At 39.3% G+C, this 15,652-nt stretch overlaps 1 protein-coding gene across 1 annotated transcript; it reads left to right on the forward strand.

Moving 5' to 3' along the window:
- The first annotated feature begins 131 nt into the window (after positions 1 to 131).
- On the forward strand, positions 132 to 14,949 carry LAP3 (leucine aminopeptidase 3). Its single transcript, XM_021554396.4, has 13 exons — positions 132 to 365; positions 797 to 912; positions 1,235 to 1,289; positions 3,087 to 3,192; positions 4,326 to 4,485; positions 7,130 to 7,291; positions 8,270 to 8,428; positions 9,161 to 9,285; positions 10,601 to 10,689; positions 11,799 to 11,901; positions 13,441 to 13,520; positions 14,156 to 14,268; positions 14,375 to 14,949. The coding sequence occupies exons 1-13, from the start codon at positions 243 to 245 to the stop codon at positions 14,571 to 14,573; spliced, it is 1,590 nt and encodes a 529-aa protein (XP_021410071.1). The 5' UTR covers positions 132 to 242; the 3' UTR covers positions 14,574 to 14,949.
- The last annotated feature ends 703 nt before the right edge of the window (positions 14,950 to 15,652 follow it).

Consider the following 15,652-nt stretch of genomic DNA (forward strand, 5'->3'; position numbering starts at 1 on the left):
GCCCGCTCACACGAATCGTGCCGGACCAGCGGGAAGGCGCAGCCCCGTCCGCCGGGACGCCGCCCGGGAGCGCCGCCGCTCTCCCTCCGCCCTCCCGCGGCCGCCGCGCACCGCCCCTCGCGGCGCGGGCTGATGAGGCGCTGTGCGCGCCGGGCCGGGCCGCGCTGCTCCCTTCCCTTCCCTTCCCTTCCCTTGCTTTCCGCGCCGTGCTCGGTGCCGCGCTCGGTGCCGCGCTCGGTGCCATGCTGCTGCCCTGCGTGCGGAGCGGGGCTGCGCGCCGCCTGGCGCGGGACGCGCCGCGGGCCTGCGGCTGCTCGGCGCAGCGCCCCTCGGCGCGGGGCTACAGCCGCGGCGCGGCCGGCAAGGTGAGCGGGCCGGGCCGGGCTGCGTGTCCCGTGCCGCGCTCGGCTCCCGGCTCAGCCCTCCTGTGCCCCGCGGAGCTGAGTCAGGAGGGCGGCTGCTCCCTCCGCTTCTCTTGGCTGTGCCGGACTGGAGGTCTGCGCTGGCGGGGAGAAGTTTTTTGTACTTAAAATTACTGATTGAAAGAGTTTTTGTCTTTATGTGGTCGGCAAAATTATTCTAAATTCACTTATGTTGTATCTGACTTCTTTTCCACACTTTAAAGTAGTTGTAGTAGTTGATCCTGGTTTACAGAAGTGTTACTCTGTGCATCACGTTAGATAAATTCAAAAACTGAGATAAATACAGTTTTAGCCATAGTTTGAACACTATGCTCACTGACTCTGATGGGTCTCTAAATTTCGTGTTGTTTACATTGATGCGTGTTCTTTTTTAGGGTCTTGTTCTGGGAGTCTACTCTAGTGAAAAGGATGATGGTGCTGCCCAGTTCACTAGTGCCGGAGATGCTTTTGATAGGCTTGTGTCTGGAAAGCTGAGAGCACTTCTGTCCCTGTAAGTGTGTGATAAGCTTCTGAAATGGACTAAAGTACCTACAAATACCAGTAGGAATGATAAATTTTTAAATTATTATTACTGTGGCCATATCATTTTCAGACTGGAATTTGCTTTGACAGTTTGGAGGGGAACTCCCATGATAAAACCAATCACTGAGCAAACATGCAAAACTTTCATGGGAGCTATCCTCTGCTCTGCATCAGCACAGGGCTAAGCAAGTGCATGTGTGGCACACTGTGTAACCGTGGAATAAATGTAGTACTGTAATATTTATCACAAGTAAGGCCTTCTGTATTGAAAAAATCTTTTTGTGTCCTAGATGTGGGCCACCTTTGAAGAAAGGCAAAACACGCATATTTCATGGTTTGCATCAGGTATGAATTTTGTGGGTTTTATGCTAGTTGACTGATGTGTGAAGTTTGTCCTTATGTTTAATTTTATGCTGAGTTTGCTGCTGTGCTTATCTAAATGGCCAGCTCTTCTTCCCTCTTCTTGACTGCTTCAACTCCTGTTCTGCACTGCCCATGTTTGCCCAGCCTTTTGCACAATCCTGTACTCCCTCCACCGTGCTGCAAATGGAGAGGATGTGAACGAGTCTGCTCCAAAGGTGCTATTCTCTGAATAGCTGCTTCCTGAATGAGCTAAAGCATGGCAGTTTTGGATCTGACTTCTGTGCCTCCTGTGTCCAGGAGCGGTGAGTCTGTGAGGAGTTAGTTATTGATAGGTGCAAAGACCTTCCAGACCTGACAGTTCTAAGAAAAGTTAGTCCCTTCATAGGCTTTTGTCAGAGGTTTTAAGTCAGATGCTTGAAACCTCTGAAAACAAGATAGGGGATTTTTCTTTAAGCAGGACTTTTGTCTGCACAGGCATGATAGATCACCAGGGTGTGAGATGAAGATTCATCTGCTCAAAGTCAGGCTTTTGGTGCCATTTGAGAAGCTGGGATAGAATTAATGCATGTATGTGAAGCTGACCAATATGGAATGATTTGTGCTTTTCTGGAGTCCTAGCTAGGCAGGCCTACCTGGAAGGCCTAGGCAGGCATGTGACAGTAGGTGTTCCTATCTAAGTAACTGAATCTTACATAAAGGCTATTTAAATAATCTGAAATAAATCCATTTGTAGTGAGAATTGCCTACCATGTATAAATTCCTGTGTGGACACCCCATGCAGGTGACACTGGAATTGGTAAAAAGGCTCTCAGAAATTTCATGGAAGTTAAGTGCACTGAAGATCCCATTGTCCCAGGTCTGCATACAGGATGGGCTCTGAAGTGAGTAGCAAATCTCTGCAAAAGAAGACAGGAGAATGTTAACTGGTATCACGGATTTTCTGGAATGCTAACGCAAGTTTCAGCATTTTGTGGACGAAAAGACTGAAGTGTAGTAGTTTGAAAGCTGATTGTTAGAGACTGACAGAGATGGGAAAGCCTAACATTAACTTAATTTTCTTCTTAAGAGCTACAGGAACATTATATATGTTCACATATATAGCTTTGAGTTTTATACAAATTAGACTTCACTCTTAAAAAGCTCCTTTAGTACTCACTACTTCTTTCCTTCCACTTGCATGCAGCTTCTAAGGCAAGCATGTAGTCTGCTGTGCTACATTGTTTTCCTGAGCTCTGGAGCGGTGTGCAGCTTTGGCTTGCTACCTGGCAAATCCTGCCAGCAGAGCTCCTGAGATGAGCTAACACATTGAGCTTTTGAAGTGACTTTTTTTTCTTGAACATAGTACTGTGCCGAAAAAGGTTATGATTCTCCAGATAAGTTCTGTCCTTTCTTACAGCTTGAAAGCTGGATCTGCTTTCCAAGGACCCTTAGGCTTGCCCTTGGTAGTATCAGATTCACCATGTATTGAATATAAAGTCCTGTCTGCCATGTGTGTTGCACATTATTATTAACTGGACAACAGAATAACTAACTTGCATGTCTATGGCAGATGATTGGGAGCACAGCACAGCAGCACCATGCAGGTGCTCTTAATGGAAAGTGTCTGATACAGAAAAAGTACTGCAAGTATTTTAATGCTTTGCTTGGTTTGATTTGAAAAGTAAAGTCTTTTTAACAATTCTGCTGTGGCTGAACAATGAGGAGAGTGAATCCATAACAGCTCTGCTGTGGCTGTAATAATGAGGAAAGTGAATCCATTTGTGTGTTGGCTTCATCTAGGACTTTCCAAGTGTGGTGGTAGTTGGCTTGGGTAAGAAGAATGCTGGAATAAATGAACAAGAAAACTGGAATGAAGGCAAAGAAAATATTCGTACAGCTGTTGCAGGTTAACTATTTTTAAATTTTTTTAAGCATTTTGTTTGTAAAGCAATTGCAGCATGTTCCACTTTTGAAGACCAAGTCTAGGTATGTCTTTGTTTTGAAATGCACAACTTACTACATGGTTTGGTAAATGCATTTACTTGTGACTGATACTCATGTAAATTTTTCCTTAGTGAGCAAGGAGTTATCAAGAATGTAAATCAAATCTAAAGACAGGTAACTGCAGTTATTTATATGAAATATCTTTCCTAAACAGTGTGTTATTGAAAAGGCACTTGTCTAATTGGTATTTTGGAGCCGAGGAGCATCACCAATTCGCTTTATGGTCACTCTGTACTTAAGTACACACATATATCTATTTTATAAATATATATATTTAAGTATGCACACTGACTTCATAACTGAGATATTTGTGTTATAAATTAATATCTTTCATAGCATCGGTTCTATGATTCAGCATGTTATCTGTTGAAAACAGAGAGGGCTTGTCTTAAACAAGGATAACTGCTGCATCTAAGTGTGTAAAATAAGAATTAGGAGTTCTCACTGAAGACTTTTTAGTCTGTGATTGGATGACAGCTGTTTGTCCAAAGTGCTAGCTTGTAGCTGCCATTAACATTGTTAATTAATGTTCACTTTGTAGCTGACATAAAATTTTGTTAAATTATTTGGGAACAAAATAGAATTTATGGAAAACATTGTTTATAAAAGGGTATATAAACTCATCTGGAAGAAAAGAGCAGTCATATTCTTGGCAAAAATCTAAATTATGACAAATTTCTGATACCCGTAGATAGTCATAATACATAGCACTCCAGAATGATAGAGCTTTGCTTTGCTATAGAATGAGCTTTAAGGAATCGGAACAACTGTGATCTTTCCCTTTTTATTCTTGTGAAACATTTTAATAATTATAATTCATCAACTGATAGTTTTAGTAAAAGTTTGCCAGTATATGGTCATTAGTATTTTTAATTCCTCTGTTGCATGATCTGTTTGTCAGTTTGATTGACTTACTTATAAACTCAGCTATCTTGAGTTAAAATTATTTTTTTCCTTGCAATGTCCCATTGATCAGACAGCTGTTTTGCTGTTCTGTGCAATAGTTTGCCTTCAGTTCTGTGCTGTATTTTTCAGTTGGCTGCAGGCAGATCCAGGACCTGGAGATCCCTTGTGTGGAAGTAGACCCCTGTGGAGATGCACAAGCAGCTGCAGAAGGTGCTGTCCTTGGATTGCATGAATATAATGAGCTGAAGCAAAAAAAGAAGCCTGTAGTTTCTCCTCAGCTTCATGGAAGGTGATGGCAAAGGAAAGCTTGCCTATTTATTAATCTGTTTATTTGCTTATTCATAAAACTGTATGCATGGTATGCTTGTGCATAAGAAACAAAACTGAAGGACTAGGACTAGCAACAGTACTCTTCTTATCTCCTCATTTGAATTTCCTGAATTATTTTACATCTCAAATATATTTATAGTGTTTGTTCTGTGTGTTTTGATGCCATATTCAGAGGTTAAAGGTAAATAAATGCTGCTTCATAGAAAAGAAGGACCAGGATAAAAATAAAAACTGAAAGCTACCTGAAGAGTAGTTACGATATATTAGCACTTCTGTTGGTATTGTGTGCCAGAATTGTGGAGAATAAATATTTCAAATGCCATAAATAGATAAATCCTTTGGAGAATCAGGAAATGCTAACTGACACCAGACCAGTGTGCTATAGATATATTTTACATAGTTCATTTTTTATATTTTATTCACAGAAAATGAAATAGTGCAAGAAGAGAAGCTGAGTTCTTCTGCTCTCTAAACAGACATCACTTACCGAGACCAGAAAGTAGAACCAGGGCTTTTGGTTTCAGAACAATTCTTGGAGTGGACTTTGGATGTTTGGTATAGGATATTCTGTCATGCAGGGAAGAGGTATCTCCTGTATGTACTTTAAGCAGGAGCAAGTTCTTCCTTACAAAGAAGTTAGTGAAATAAAGTGGAAGCTGCTTGATTAAGCATGTCTTGATAAATTATATGCAAAATAAACACTCTTCCTATTTTGTAGCATGGCACATAGTTTAGAAACTGATTAAATTCGTATTAAATAAACATTTCCTGAAAACATAGAGGGTCCTATGACCAGTTATGGAAGTAATTTTTTAATATAATAATTTAGATTGGAAAAGACTTCTGGAGGTCATTCAGTCCAGCTCCAACTTGGATTAGAGATAGTGTGGACATTACATACAACATTAAAGCTTGACCTTTATTTAGTCCACATTTTAATATCTCCTGAGTTGAAAATTCCACAGCCTAACGACCATCTGTTCTGGTGCTTAACTTCACTCATAGTGAATTTTTTCTTTGTGTCCTATTGCATTTCTTCCTTGTTGAATCTTGAGATTGTTGTCTGCTACTGTCTTAATTTGCAGCTCTGAGGTGTGTCTGTGTTCAGAAACACTCCTGCTTCAATTCATGTTTTTTCAATATGTCTGCAGGGATTATGTGTGAAAACCTAGTTAAAGTCAAGAAAAACCACAGAATTGTTTAGGCTGGAAAGGACCTTTAAGATCAATTATATCCACTATGTTCCTCTGTGACAAACCCTCTCATCACAGAATTCAGTTAAGTTGGTCAGGAAAAATTAAGCTGCTGCAAATCTAAAATGTTGGTTCCTAGTGATAATCTTGTCCTTCATATACCTAGAAATGGATTTCAAAATTACTTTCTCTACAAACTTCTAAAGAATTAGTCTAGAATAACTGGCTTGTTGTTCCCTATATCCTCCTTGGCATTTTTAAAGATGCATATTTGTCCTTTTCAGTCATCAGGGACCACATTTGGTTACACCTTTCAAACTGAAAGAGCCTAGGCTTGCAGTGATGCCAGCCAGTTCCCTCAGAACCTTCAGATGTGGCTGCCTGTTACCCAGGACTTGTGTATGTCCATCATCCTTAAGCTAAGTCCTAAGTCTCTCTTCCTGTCATGAGGAGTGCCCCTCTTCCTTAAACTCTGTTGCTGAGCACAAAGACCTTGCGCCTCTGGAAGATCTTTATAGTTACTAAGGTTTATGCAAAGCCAGCATTGAGAACTTCAGTCTTCTCAGTGTTCAGTAGATTCCCTGCACCATTTAGCCAGTGAGCAGTGTTATTCTTGCCCTATCTTTTGCTGATGGTGTACCTGTTGAAGTCGTCAGTACCTTTCCCACTTCTTGCCAGTTTCAGTGTCAGCTGACATTTGGCTTCTTAATTACATCCTTCCAAATCCAGGTAGTATTTCTATATTCCTCCTGCATTCTTCTATCATTGTCTTTCTCTTTTTAGAGGCAAAATCCTGTTCAATGCCTTGCTTTGCGATACCTTATAAAGTAAGTAAGTTGTCTCAGTAAAATGAAAGGTTTTGTACTGGTCATCTGTTAAAGTAACCAGAGAAACATCCCCATTTCCTACACAGGCAGCTCTCTGAATGTTTGCTCTGTCATTTTTTAGTGAAGTGCCTTGAGTGCACTGGAAAATTGAGATCCAAGTTCCACTCTTATCACATAACCATATTTCAGTAAAGGAAAAACAGAATTGGAAATTTTATATGGTAAATAAAAACTTTCAAGGCTGTTAAAAGTAATGTGATTACAAACTCTGGAAGGGGTATTAAACCTTGAGTTTAAGGATTTAAGCCAATCTTTGATTAGTGAGGATTAGGATAAGACCTAATGAATTGGATAGATAATATTCCATCTGTCTACTCTTGGATTCTCCTAGCTTTCTCTGAAGTATTTGGCACTGACTAGAACCAGAGATAAATTACTAGACTAGAGTCCTTGTGCTTTATTAGCTGTGATATTCTTAATTGCTCCAAATTAATGATACTGCATTTTAAGAAAGAGACTATGTGAATGCATTTCTTACTTTTGCAAATGTCTATAATCCTGATTATTGTGTGCTGCTGTTTAGTGCTGAAAATCAAGCCTGGCAAAAGGGTGTTATCTACGCTGAGGGGCAGAACCTCGCTCGGTACCTTATGGAGGCTCCAGCTAATTATATAACTCCAATCAAATTTGCTGAACATATTGAACAGAAGCTCAGAACTTTCAGCAATGTAAAGGTCCACATAAGGTAAATTCCATGGAAATGATTCCTCTGTAGGGGAAAGGACCATAACAGTAAGATAAGATACCTTCCAGGTTATTCAAATCTGAAGTTATTAAAATCTCATTTTCTCTTTGCTACTTCAAATGACAAAAGCAGAGGAAGTGTTTGGGGAAAAGATGTGAGGGGTGCCCAGACTGCAGGCTGTTGTCAAGGATTAAGTGAGCTGCTAATTTGCAGACTAAGCAAGATACTGTGATGCAGTAAAATCATCAACTGTCAATTAGTCATGCAGTCAATTATTGCTTAATTAGCACATGTACTGTGAAAAGAAGCCTCAGTGAATAGAGGGCTAATATTAAGTCCCTTTTGTTTTCTTCCCAAGTGGGTTTTTTACATACCTTTGCTTTTTTTGATGTGATAATAAAACATCTTCTGTTTATTGCAGTTACTGTTGGGATTTTTTAATAGTTTTTAAAAATGTGAGATGGAGCCATAAAAGCCCTTGGAAGTGAATTTGCACAGCTGGTGCTTTTTGCCCCTGAATTTCTACTTTCTGCTCTATAGTAGAAATGGGCTTACTGGTTGCGCAAGTGTTGGAGACTATTTTGTTGAAAGCAAAAGTCTGGGGGAAATCTAGCTAGCAGAAAGCTAAATGTAACCTGCCACAATATTGTTACTTCACATACCTTTAGTATCTACAGCTTCACAGGCAAGTGAAAGATCAGTGTTTCTGATGCAGAAACTGTAGCCGAGCTGTTATTTTGTTGGCTTTTTTAAACAAGACAAAACAAAAATCAAAGAGCAACTTTGAGGAAGTATTTTTCTGCTACACCAAAAAAGGTAGTAGTGGTTGGATTTAAACTGCAGTTTCCAAAATATCTAACTAAAATAAAATGGTTTGTGTACAAACTGTCAAGAATAATGATCTCTTAAAAAAATCACCTTAGTCAAAGTTTCCAGTTGGGATTAAAAAAACAAAACTTATGTATGTTTCTATTCCAGACCAGAGTCTTGGATAACAACACAAGAGATGGGAGCATTCCTGAGTGTAGCTAAGGGTTCAGCTGAACCTCCCATCTTTCTGGAGATTCACTATTTAGGGGGTGCTAATACAAATGACTCCCCATTGGTATTTGTAGGAAAAGGAGTTACATTTGACAGGTATGTATGCTTGTATGCCAGTATTTTAATTACTAGAGGGAGAAAATGCTTTCCTGCTATTAGTGTTTGACAGGGAGATGCTTTTTCTTTGCTCAGCACATCTTCCAATACCATTCCACTGAACTTGCATTATATAGTAGGTTGTGCTGCTTTTTCTGGCAATAAGACAACATCAGTTGTCCAAAGTAGGAAATACTACTGTCCAAGTAGTAAGAGGAAGAAGGAAATTCAGAGGGAAATAAAATAAAGATGGTGCTATTTTTTTTCTATTCCTGAACAAACCTGTGGATGAAGAATTTGCATGTTTAGAATTACAGTGTGTCACTGGACATCTAGATGATGCTTAAGGAAATAGAAAATAGTTCATTCTTTGCAGCAGTTCCTTATAACTACTTTCTGTGTCACATACTGAACAATTTTATCAGTCAGTTCCCCATCCATATGTTGATTTTTACCAAATGTACTATTTTGTTTGTTTTGTGCACTGCTATTATGAAGACCAATGAGTTACTCCACTGCAGTTTACCTGACTTTTTATGGTCTCCTAATTAGGAGGAAGTAATATTTTATCTGAAATTAAAACCCACATAACTTGCTTCCAGTGCAATTACTAGGGTTGTAGAAGTATTTGGAGCACCAGGTCTAGCATTTACTGGTATTTAGTGTTAACACACACTGATGGACAGAACATCATCAGTGTATGTGACATAGAACTTGAGCTGTTTGTTCCAGCGGTGGCATTTCACTGAAGCCCTCGTCGGGTATGGATGCGATGAGAGCAGATATGGGAGGGGCAGCAACTGTCTGTTCAGCCATTGTGACAGCAGCAGCTCTCAATCTACCTTTGAACATTATTGGTAAGTATTTTAACATAATTGGTAAGTGGTTTTGTGTGGAGAATCCAAAAATCTTAGTTCTACATGGTTTTGTAAGAGAGTATTTTTCTAGTCTTAGCAGTGGTAAAAGCCATGTACAAACATCACACACTTTTGCACACCTACTTCTCTCATTCTCTTGCTCAATCTCTCTTCCATTTTTGCATATCAAAAAATTACTGTTCTTTACTTGAAAAAATAATTAGAACACCAAATCAAGATTTTTAAGTTATGATTTTTACATCTTAAGTGAGAAATGTTTGTCAGTAAAGATACTTCCAGCGTCTTTGAAAAGTCCCGATCCTTCATTACAAGAAGGAATGTGCATCTCTGTATAATTGGTTAGAATGAAAAGGAGTCAGGAGTGCCAAGAATGAAAAGAAGTCATAAGTGCATGCCACAGCTAAACAGGAAGGGAGATCAGCTCTAGTTTCCTTAGGTGAATATCTCAGCAGAAAACTAAAACAAACCAAACCAGTCTGCTGATACCTTTATGCATGTGCAATGATTTTTTTTCGACAGAGGTAAAATTAAATCACCTGATTCAGACGCTGTGGCAATGACGTTGAACATGGTCTGCAATAAGTTTTAGTTTGAGAAGCTCGACTTTAACTGGTATTTAGTCACTTCTATGCTTCAACCAGGAGAGGGCAGCGGTACCCACGCACATCCTCGCTGGCAGTGGAGCCCGTCTGTACATCATGCACTGAAAAGTGGTGCTCCACTTGTGGACCTTGTGCCTGGTGCATGGTTTCTCTATGAGTGGTGGAGTGCCTTTCATTCCATGATCCCAGTCATAGTTGAAGTTTTGATGCTGAGCCTGTTTTTTGCTCATTTCTAGTTGTTCTTGGTATGGCTGGAGTTATGTGACAAGCTCTTGGACCACTCTAGACATTATACAATGAGCACAGCTTGAATGGCTCAGTGTGTTATTTGAGAAGAAAGAAAGAAGTTCCTTTACATGTGAATAATTATATATGGGAGTCATGAAATAGTATTTATTGCTTCTCTGATATCACTAAAAATGTAGAAAAAAAAAAGTAGGAAAAATGTAGAAGAAAACCCTAGTGATAAAGTAGTGTAGGTGAGAGAGCCAGGTGGTGCATCATGCAGAGGAGTTTCCCTGATTGAAAACTGGACCATGTGTCTTTCATTAACAGGGAAAATTTTGAGTTTAATTTCAAAATTAGACTTGTACTATTTTCTTAAGGAGGTGTTTGGAGTTTATATAAGTGGGTTTTTTCTACTGCTTTTCTGAGAAGAAAACTAGTAATTCACTTTTCTCTTTGTCTCTGAGGTTTGGCACCCCTCTGTGAAAATATGCCCAGTGGTAAGGCAAACAAGCCTGGGGATGTAGTTAGAGCCAAGAATGGAAAAACAATACAGGTATGCATGTGAAATTTGGAATTTGAGTACTTTTAGTGAACTGGTTTAATCAACCAACTTGACTGCAGTCAGACTACATTTGGAAAAAACCCTTCTGGATAAGCAGGGCAAATGTACTGTTTTTAAAATTGTAAGAAGCATGTTACTAATTAGAAATTGCTATTGTAGGGTTTTTTCAAATATAGATTGTAGAGATGGGACATGTTTTATAAATTGCTTGGAAAAGCTGCAAAGTAAGGTCATTTATTGAGCAGCTGGAAAAGCTTGTTTGGCATGAGAAGTTGTTACAATGCTCATAAATACAGGCTCTAAGTCCAAATGAATAACATCAATTGCTTCCAGCAGACTCTTGAGGAGAATTCCTTGCTATCTGGAGTAAGACATCAGTTTCCTGCTGATGTAACCATGGTCTTTACACTGCCAAAATGCTCAGTACAATCAGAACTCTGTGTCACAGGGGCTGTTGGTTCAAAGGAGCTTGCCAAATCAGTACCCAAGATACGTATTTATTACAAATGGTTTCATACGCATCTAATAGATTAAAATGTCCTGAAAGTCATTGTGCTGTAGATCACTGACTTAATGCAGAAGTGGGTGGCTTTCTTTTTGCCTGAATTTCTGTGATTCTGCCACTTTTGACTTGCCAAACCTTCCATTTCTTTGACATTCATCTCTTAAAACTGAGTTCAGTCACCCTCTGCTTTGAGGGAAAAAGGCTGGGCATGTATTCCCCCATGAAGCAGAAATCTGCAAGAAAGTGCTGGTAGCTCCAAGCACAGGATGCAGCCTGTGTGCTCCCCTGAGACGCCTCTCCAGTCTCCAGGCTCTTCTGAGGAGCCAGCAGTACAGAGACCCAGCATGCAGACCAGGTTTTGGTGCTGAAGGATGACTTATCTCAGCTACAAGATACGCTTTTACTTTATACACATAACTGTATATCAATGTTATATTTTTTCTTTCTTTTTTTCAGTGTAGTTTGAGTAAATTTTCATTACCTGAAGTTTCTAGGGTCTCTATCCAACAGCTATTTAAGATAATATGTGAGAAATACATCAGTGAAAGAGATGTTTACAGTACTTTATTGTTTTTTATTGATATTGCCTTTGAAGGTAGATAATACAGATGCAGAAGGAAGACTGCTGCTTGCTGATGCTCTCTGTTATGCCCACAATTTTAATGCAAGGGCTATTGTGAATGCTGCAACATTAACAGGTAAGCAGTGTCCCTTCCCTACTCACTCTGAAGTTAGTTTTATGTTACTCATTAGTTGGGCTGTGGATTAGTTGTGCTTAATTCAAAGGTAACTGAAATTATTTTACATGTTTCAGGACAGCAGTGAGCACAGCTTGTGTGTCTCTGGAGTGGGGAGGGGACGTGTAGGGTACATGCTCAGCAGTGGAGATGAAGTTGGGTTGGCTCAGCCCAGCTGGAGCCAAGAGCAGGAAAACCTAGACAGACTTCAGTGTTTCTGCACAGTGTTTCCCTGTGCTTCTCTGAGCTGAACCCTCTCGGCTCCCAGGCCTGTGTGCTGCAGTGGTGGTGACATGTTCATGGAAGAGTCCTGCTCAGTCCATCTGGAGCCCAGACAGGTTCCTGAATGCCTTGCTGGGTGCCTGAGCTCTGACCCAGCCAGTGCCAGTTCTCCCACTCTGTCAACTGGCTCAGGCCTCCATGATGGCAAGAGAGTCATCATCATTCATTTGACTGAAGTATTTTTTGTGTAATTTACATACTTTTAGGCATTATGAAATGTGTTTTAATTGTTTCATTTTTACAGTTGTATAATAATGAAGTTGTAAATTTAAATTTAAAACCTGTAATTTTGTATGCATGAGCTCACTAACAAGGTGTCATGGGTGAGGTGACTCTAGCTGAAATAAAAGCAAACACAGAAGAGTAATTCAGATAGGACTCTACTCTGTTGCTTAATTAATATGCTAAGCAAAATAATTATGCTTATATAGATTCTCTGCTAATGCCTTAAATTATGTTCCATCTATTTTACTAGTTGAAATGCTGGGGAAAACTTCAATAGACAGAAGGGAAACTGATTTTAAGATTGTTGGCTTGTAAAAAAGTATTCCTATCTGGGATCCTTGGGCACCAAGCAGGAAGAAGGAGGGCTCCCATAGAAATGTCTTTGACATATTTTGCTAAACTATTTTTTTTTTCATCTCACTAAGGATTGAGTGTTGGTATTAGAGAAGCAGTTCTGATGCATCAAATAGCTAAATATCTAATCCCATGGTTTAATATTTTGATAAGGAGTATTTTAATAAATACTTAATAAAGTATATTTACACATGATGTGCAAAAGTCTATAAGTAAAATTCACAAAAGAGAAAGTATCAGCTCAAAAATTATAGAGGTCTATAAAAGCTTATTCAATTGTTTTTTCTACATGAAAATAATAATATCTAGGTTTTTTAGAGGATACTGTTATTGTTTAATATATTATCTCAGAACTATTTCTAAGAAACATCAATCTGAAATCAGAAAATTTAGTTTCATGGAAAACAGAATATAATTTTTATGATTTCTTGTGTTTCTTAGAATATATAAATGTTCTAAAGATGGTCAAACTTTCAAAAATGTCAGTGTACTAAAGTCTTCAAGTTCTGCAGTCTGATAAGTACCTGTTACTGACAATGGGAATTAAAAATGGAAAGTTCTGTGGGGAGTCAGAATGCAGGAAATAGCTCAGGTCCGCCTTTGCCTTTGTCATATAAACTTGAAGGTGTGTTTCTTTAGGTGCCATGGATGTTGCGTTGGGATCTGCTGCAACTGGAGTGTTCACAAATTCATCTTGGCTTTGGACTCACCTCTATGAGGTAGGTCACCTGCATTATTGTTAAATCATAATAGTAATAATTCAGTGATATGTCTTATTGAAAAGTTAGTACACTACTAAAAGTCTTTATGCAAATCTGAAAGATGTTATGTTTTGAAGTTTTAGAGGAATTATGTCAGTACTATATTTATTTGAAAATAATGTTGACTGTTTATTACTAGCTTTTCAGTGAGAAGTAATATCATACACCAAACATCTCAAGGATCTGCGTGTTCTGATAACTCACTACATATGCATAAACTCTGGACTACTGGCAGTAATTAGTTCATGTTAAAAAATTAATAACACGGATACAGAAATTCAGAAAGATCTTGTGAGTGGCTGAATTGTGATAGATCAAGAAAGCCTCTGAGGGGAAGGATTTCTGTTGTCAGGGAAAAGGAAAAACAGATAAAAAATGTGGTCTTTTGACATTGCTTTTTGACATAGGCTAGCACTAAAGTACCTAAAAAGCAGGATTACCTGTTTTGTTTTGCAGTGTATTTCCAAAAACCTAGTATCTTGGGCTGAAGATTTTTAGACTGTTAAAACATAAACAAAACCCATGCATGAAAACAGGGCTTACAAGTGCAGTTAGAGAAAAAAATTCCCAAAATATCATTGTTTTTTTTTTAGGCCAGCATTTTGACAGGGGACAGAGTCTGGAGGATGCCTCTTTTTGAGCATTACACAAAACAAGTCACAGACTGTCCTCTTGCAGATGTGAGTAACATTGGAAAGTACAGCAGGTAAGATGAACCAATACCTTCCATGTGCCACTTTCTTTCAACCTATTTTTAATATGTGTGCTGTTGGAATTGCTTTGGGAACAATACATCTTTCTGTTTCCCACAGAGCTGGAGGAGCATGCACAGCTGCTGCATTCCTGAAGGAATTTGTGACTGCCTCTCACTGGGCTCATTTGGATATAGCTGGGGTCATGTCAAATAAAGATGAGGTGCCGTATCTCCGGAAGGGCATGGCAGGGCGGCCCACAAGAACACTTGTTGAGTTTGCAGCTCGATTAAGTCAAGACAGTCACAATGCCAAATAAAAATACTTATTCTGAAATCATCCACTCTGCCTTAAAAAATCTTAAAAGGTATCATTCATATATGAATGCCCCAAGCATATTTTCACTATGGCAATTAACTAAAAATGCATTTTATAAATTATTACTTGGGTAAGAATATCTCAACTTTGAGATTTTTCATCCCACACCATATTATGCAGCTTAAAATAAAAATTGTTCTGTTGGAACTACTGAAATATTTAATACCAAAACATGATAATGGGAACTATTGAGACACCTGTTTTATATGTAAAGTAGGCATAACTGTTGTAAACAATAAATACCTTATTTGGATGTGAGTTTTGATTGAGAGAGAATAAACAATGACAGAGAATAAACAATTTTGATTGAGAGAGAATACATGTACCTCAGTTTTGAGTGTAGGTGGTGTCAATGGGAGCTCTGCAAAGTTTTTAATAGAAACACCATTTTGGCATTTTTTCCTTAGAAAAACGAAACTGCTTTTCGTATGTGCTGAGGCAGAAATGATGCTGAGCGCTTAGCATTAGCGTGGCTTCAGCATAGAATTATGTAGTAAGTTATAAACATGTCAAGAAGTGTATATTGTAACTTTTTTTCAGAAAACTAGTGGGTGTAAGTTAGTGTTTGTGTGTTTTTTAGGGGGACCTGCCCTTATCTCACATGGTTTTTGTCATCCTGATAGTTCCCTCTTTCCTGGTGTGAGGTGGCCACACTCCAAGTAGGGACATTATATCCAGAATCAGTTCGAACATCAAACAGACCTGACACTTAAAATGTGAGGTGATGTCTTCTTGACAATTTGGGGGATCCAAGCCCACGGGGTGGGGATTTGTTTTGGTTTAGGGTGGGTTTTGGGGTTTTTGTTAAATGCTGCTGTGGAACAAGCGATGCTGCAACAGTGCTTACCTAGGCTGCACCTGTGAGACGCAGGCAGGGCAAAGGCTGGAGGAGGAGGGTCCCTCTGGGGAGGATGGCTTTGCTGTCCCTGCTTGCCTTGTTCCAGAAGCAGGGCCAGTGGTATCCTGGGGTGGAGTGGGAAGAGTGTGGCCGGCGGCTTGAGGAGGTGATCCTCCCCACCT

Source organism: Lonchura striata, chromosome 4 (genome assembly GCF_050655825.1).
Source record: "Lonchura striata isolate lonStrDom1 chromosome 4, ASM5065582v1, whole genome shotgun sequence".
Classification (NCBI taxonomy): Eukaryota; Metazoa; Chordata; class Aves; order Passeriformes; family Estrildidae; genus Lonchura; species Lonchura striata.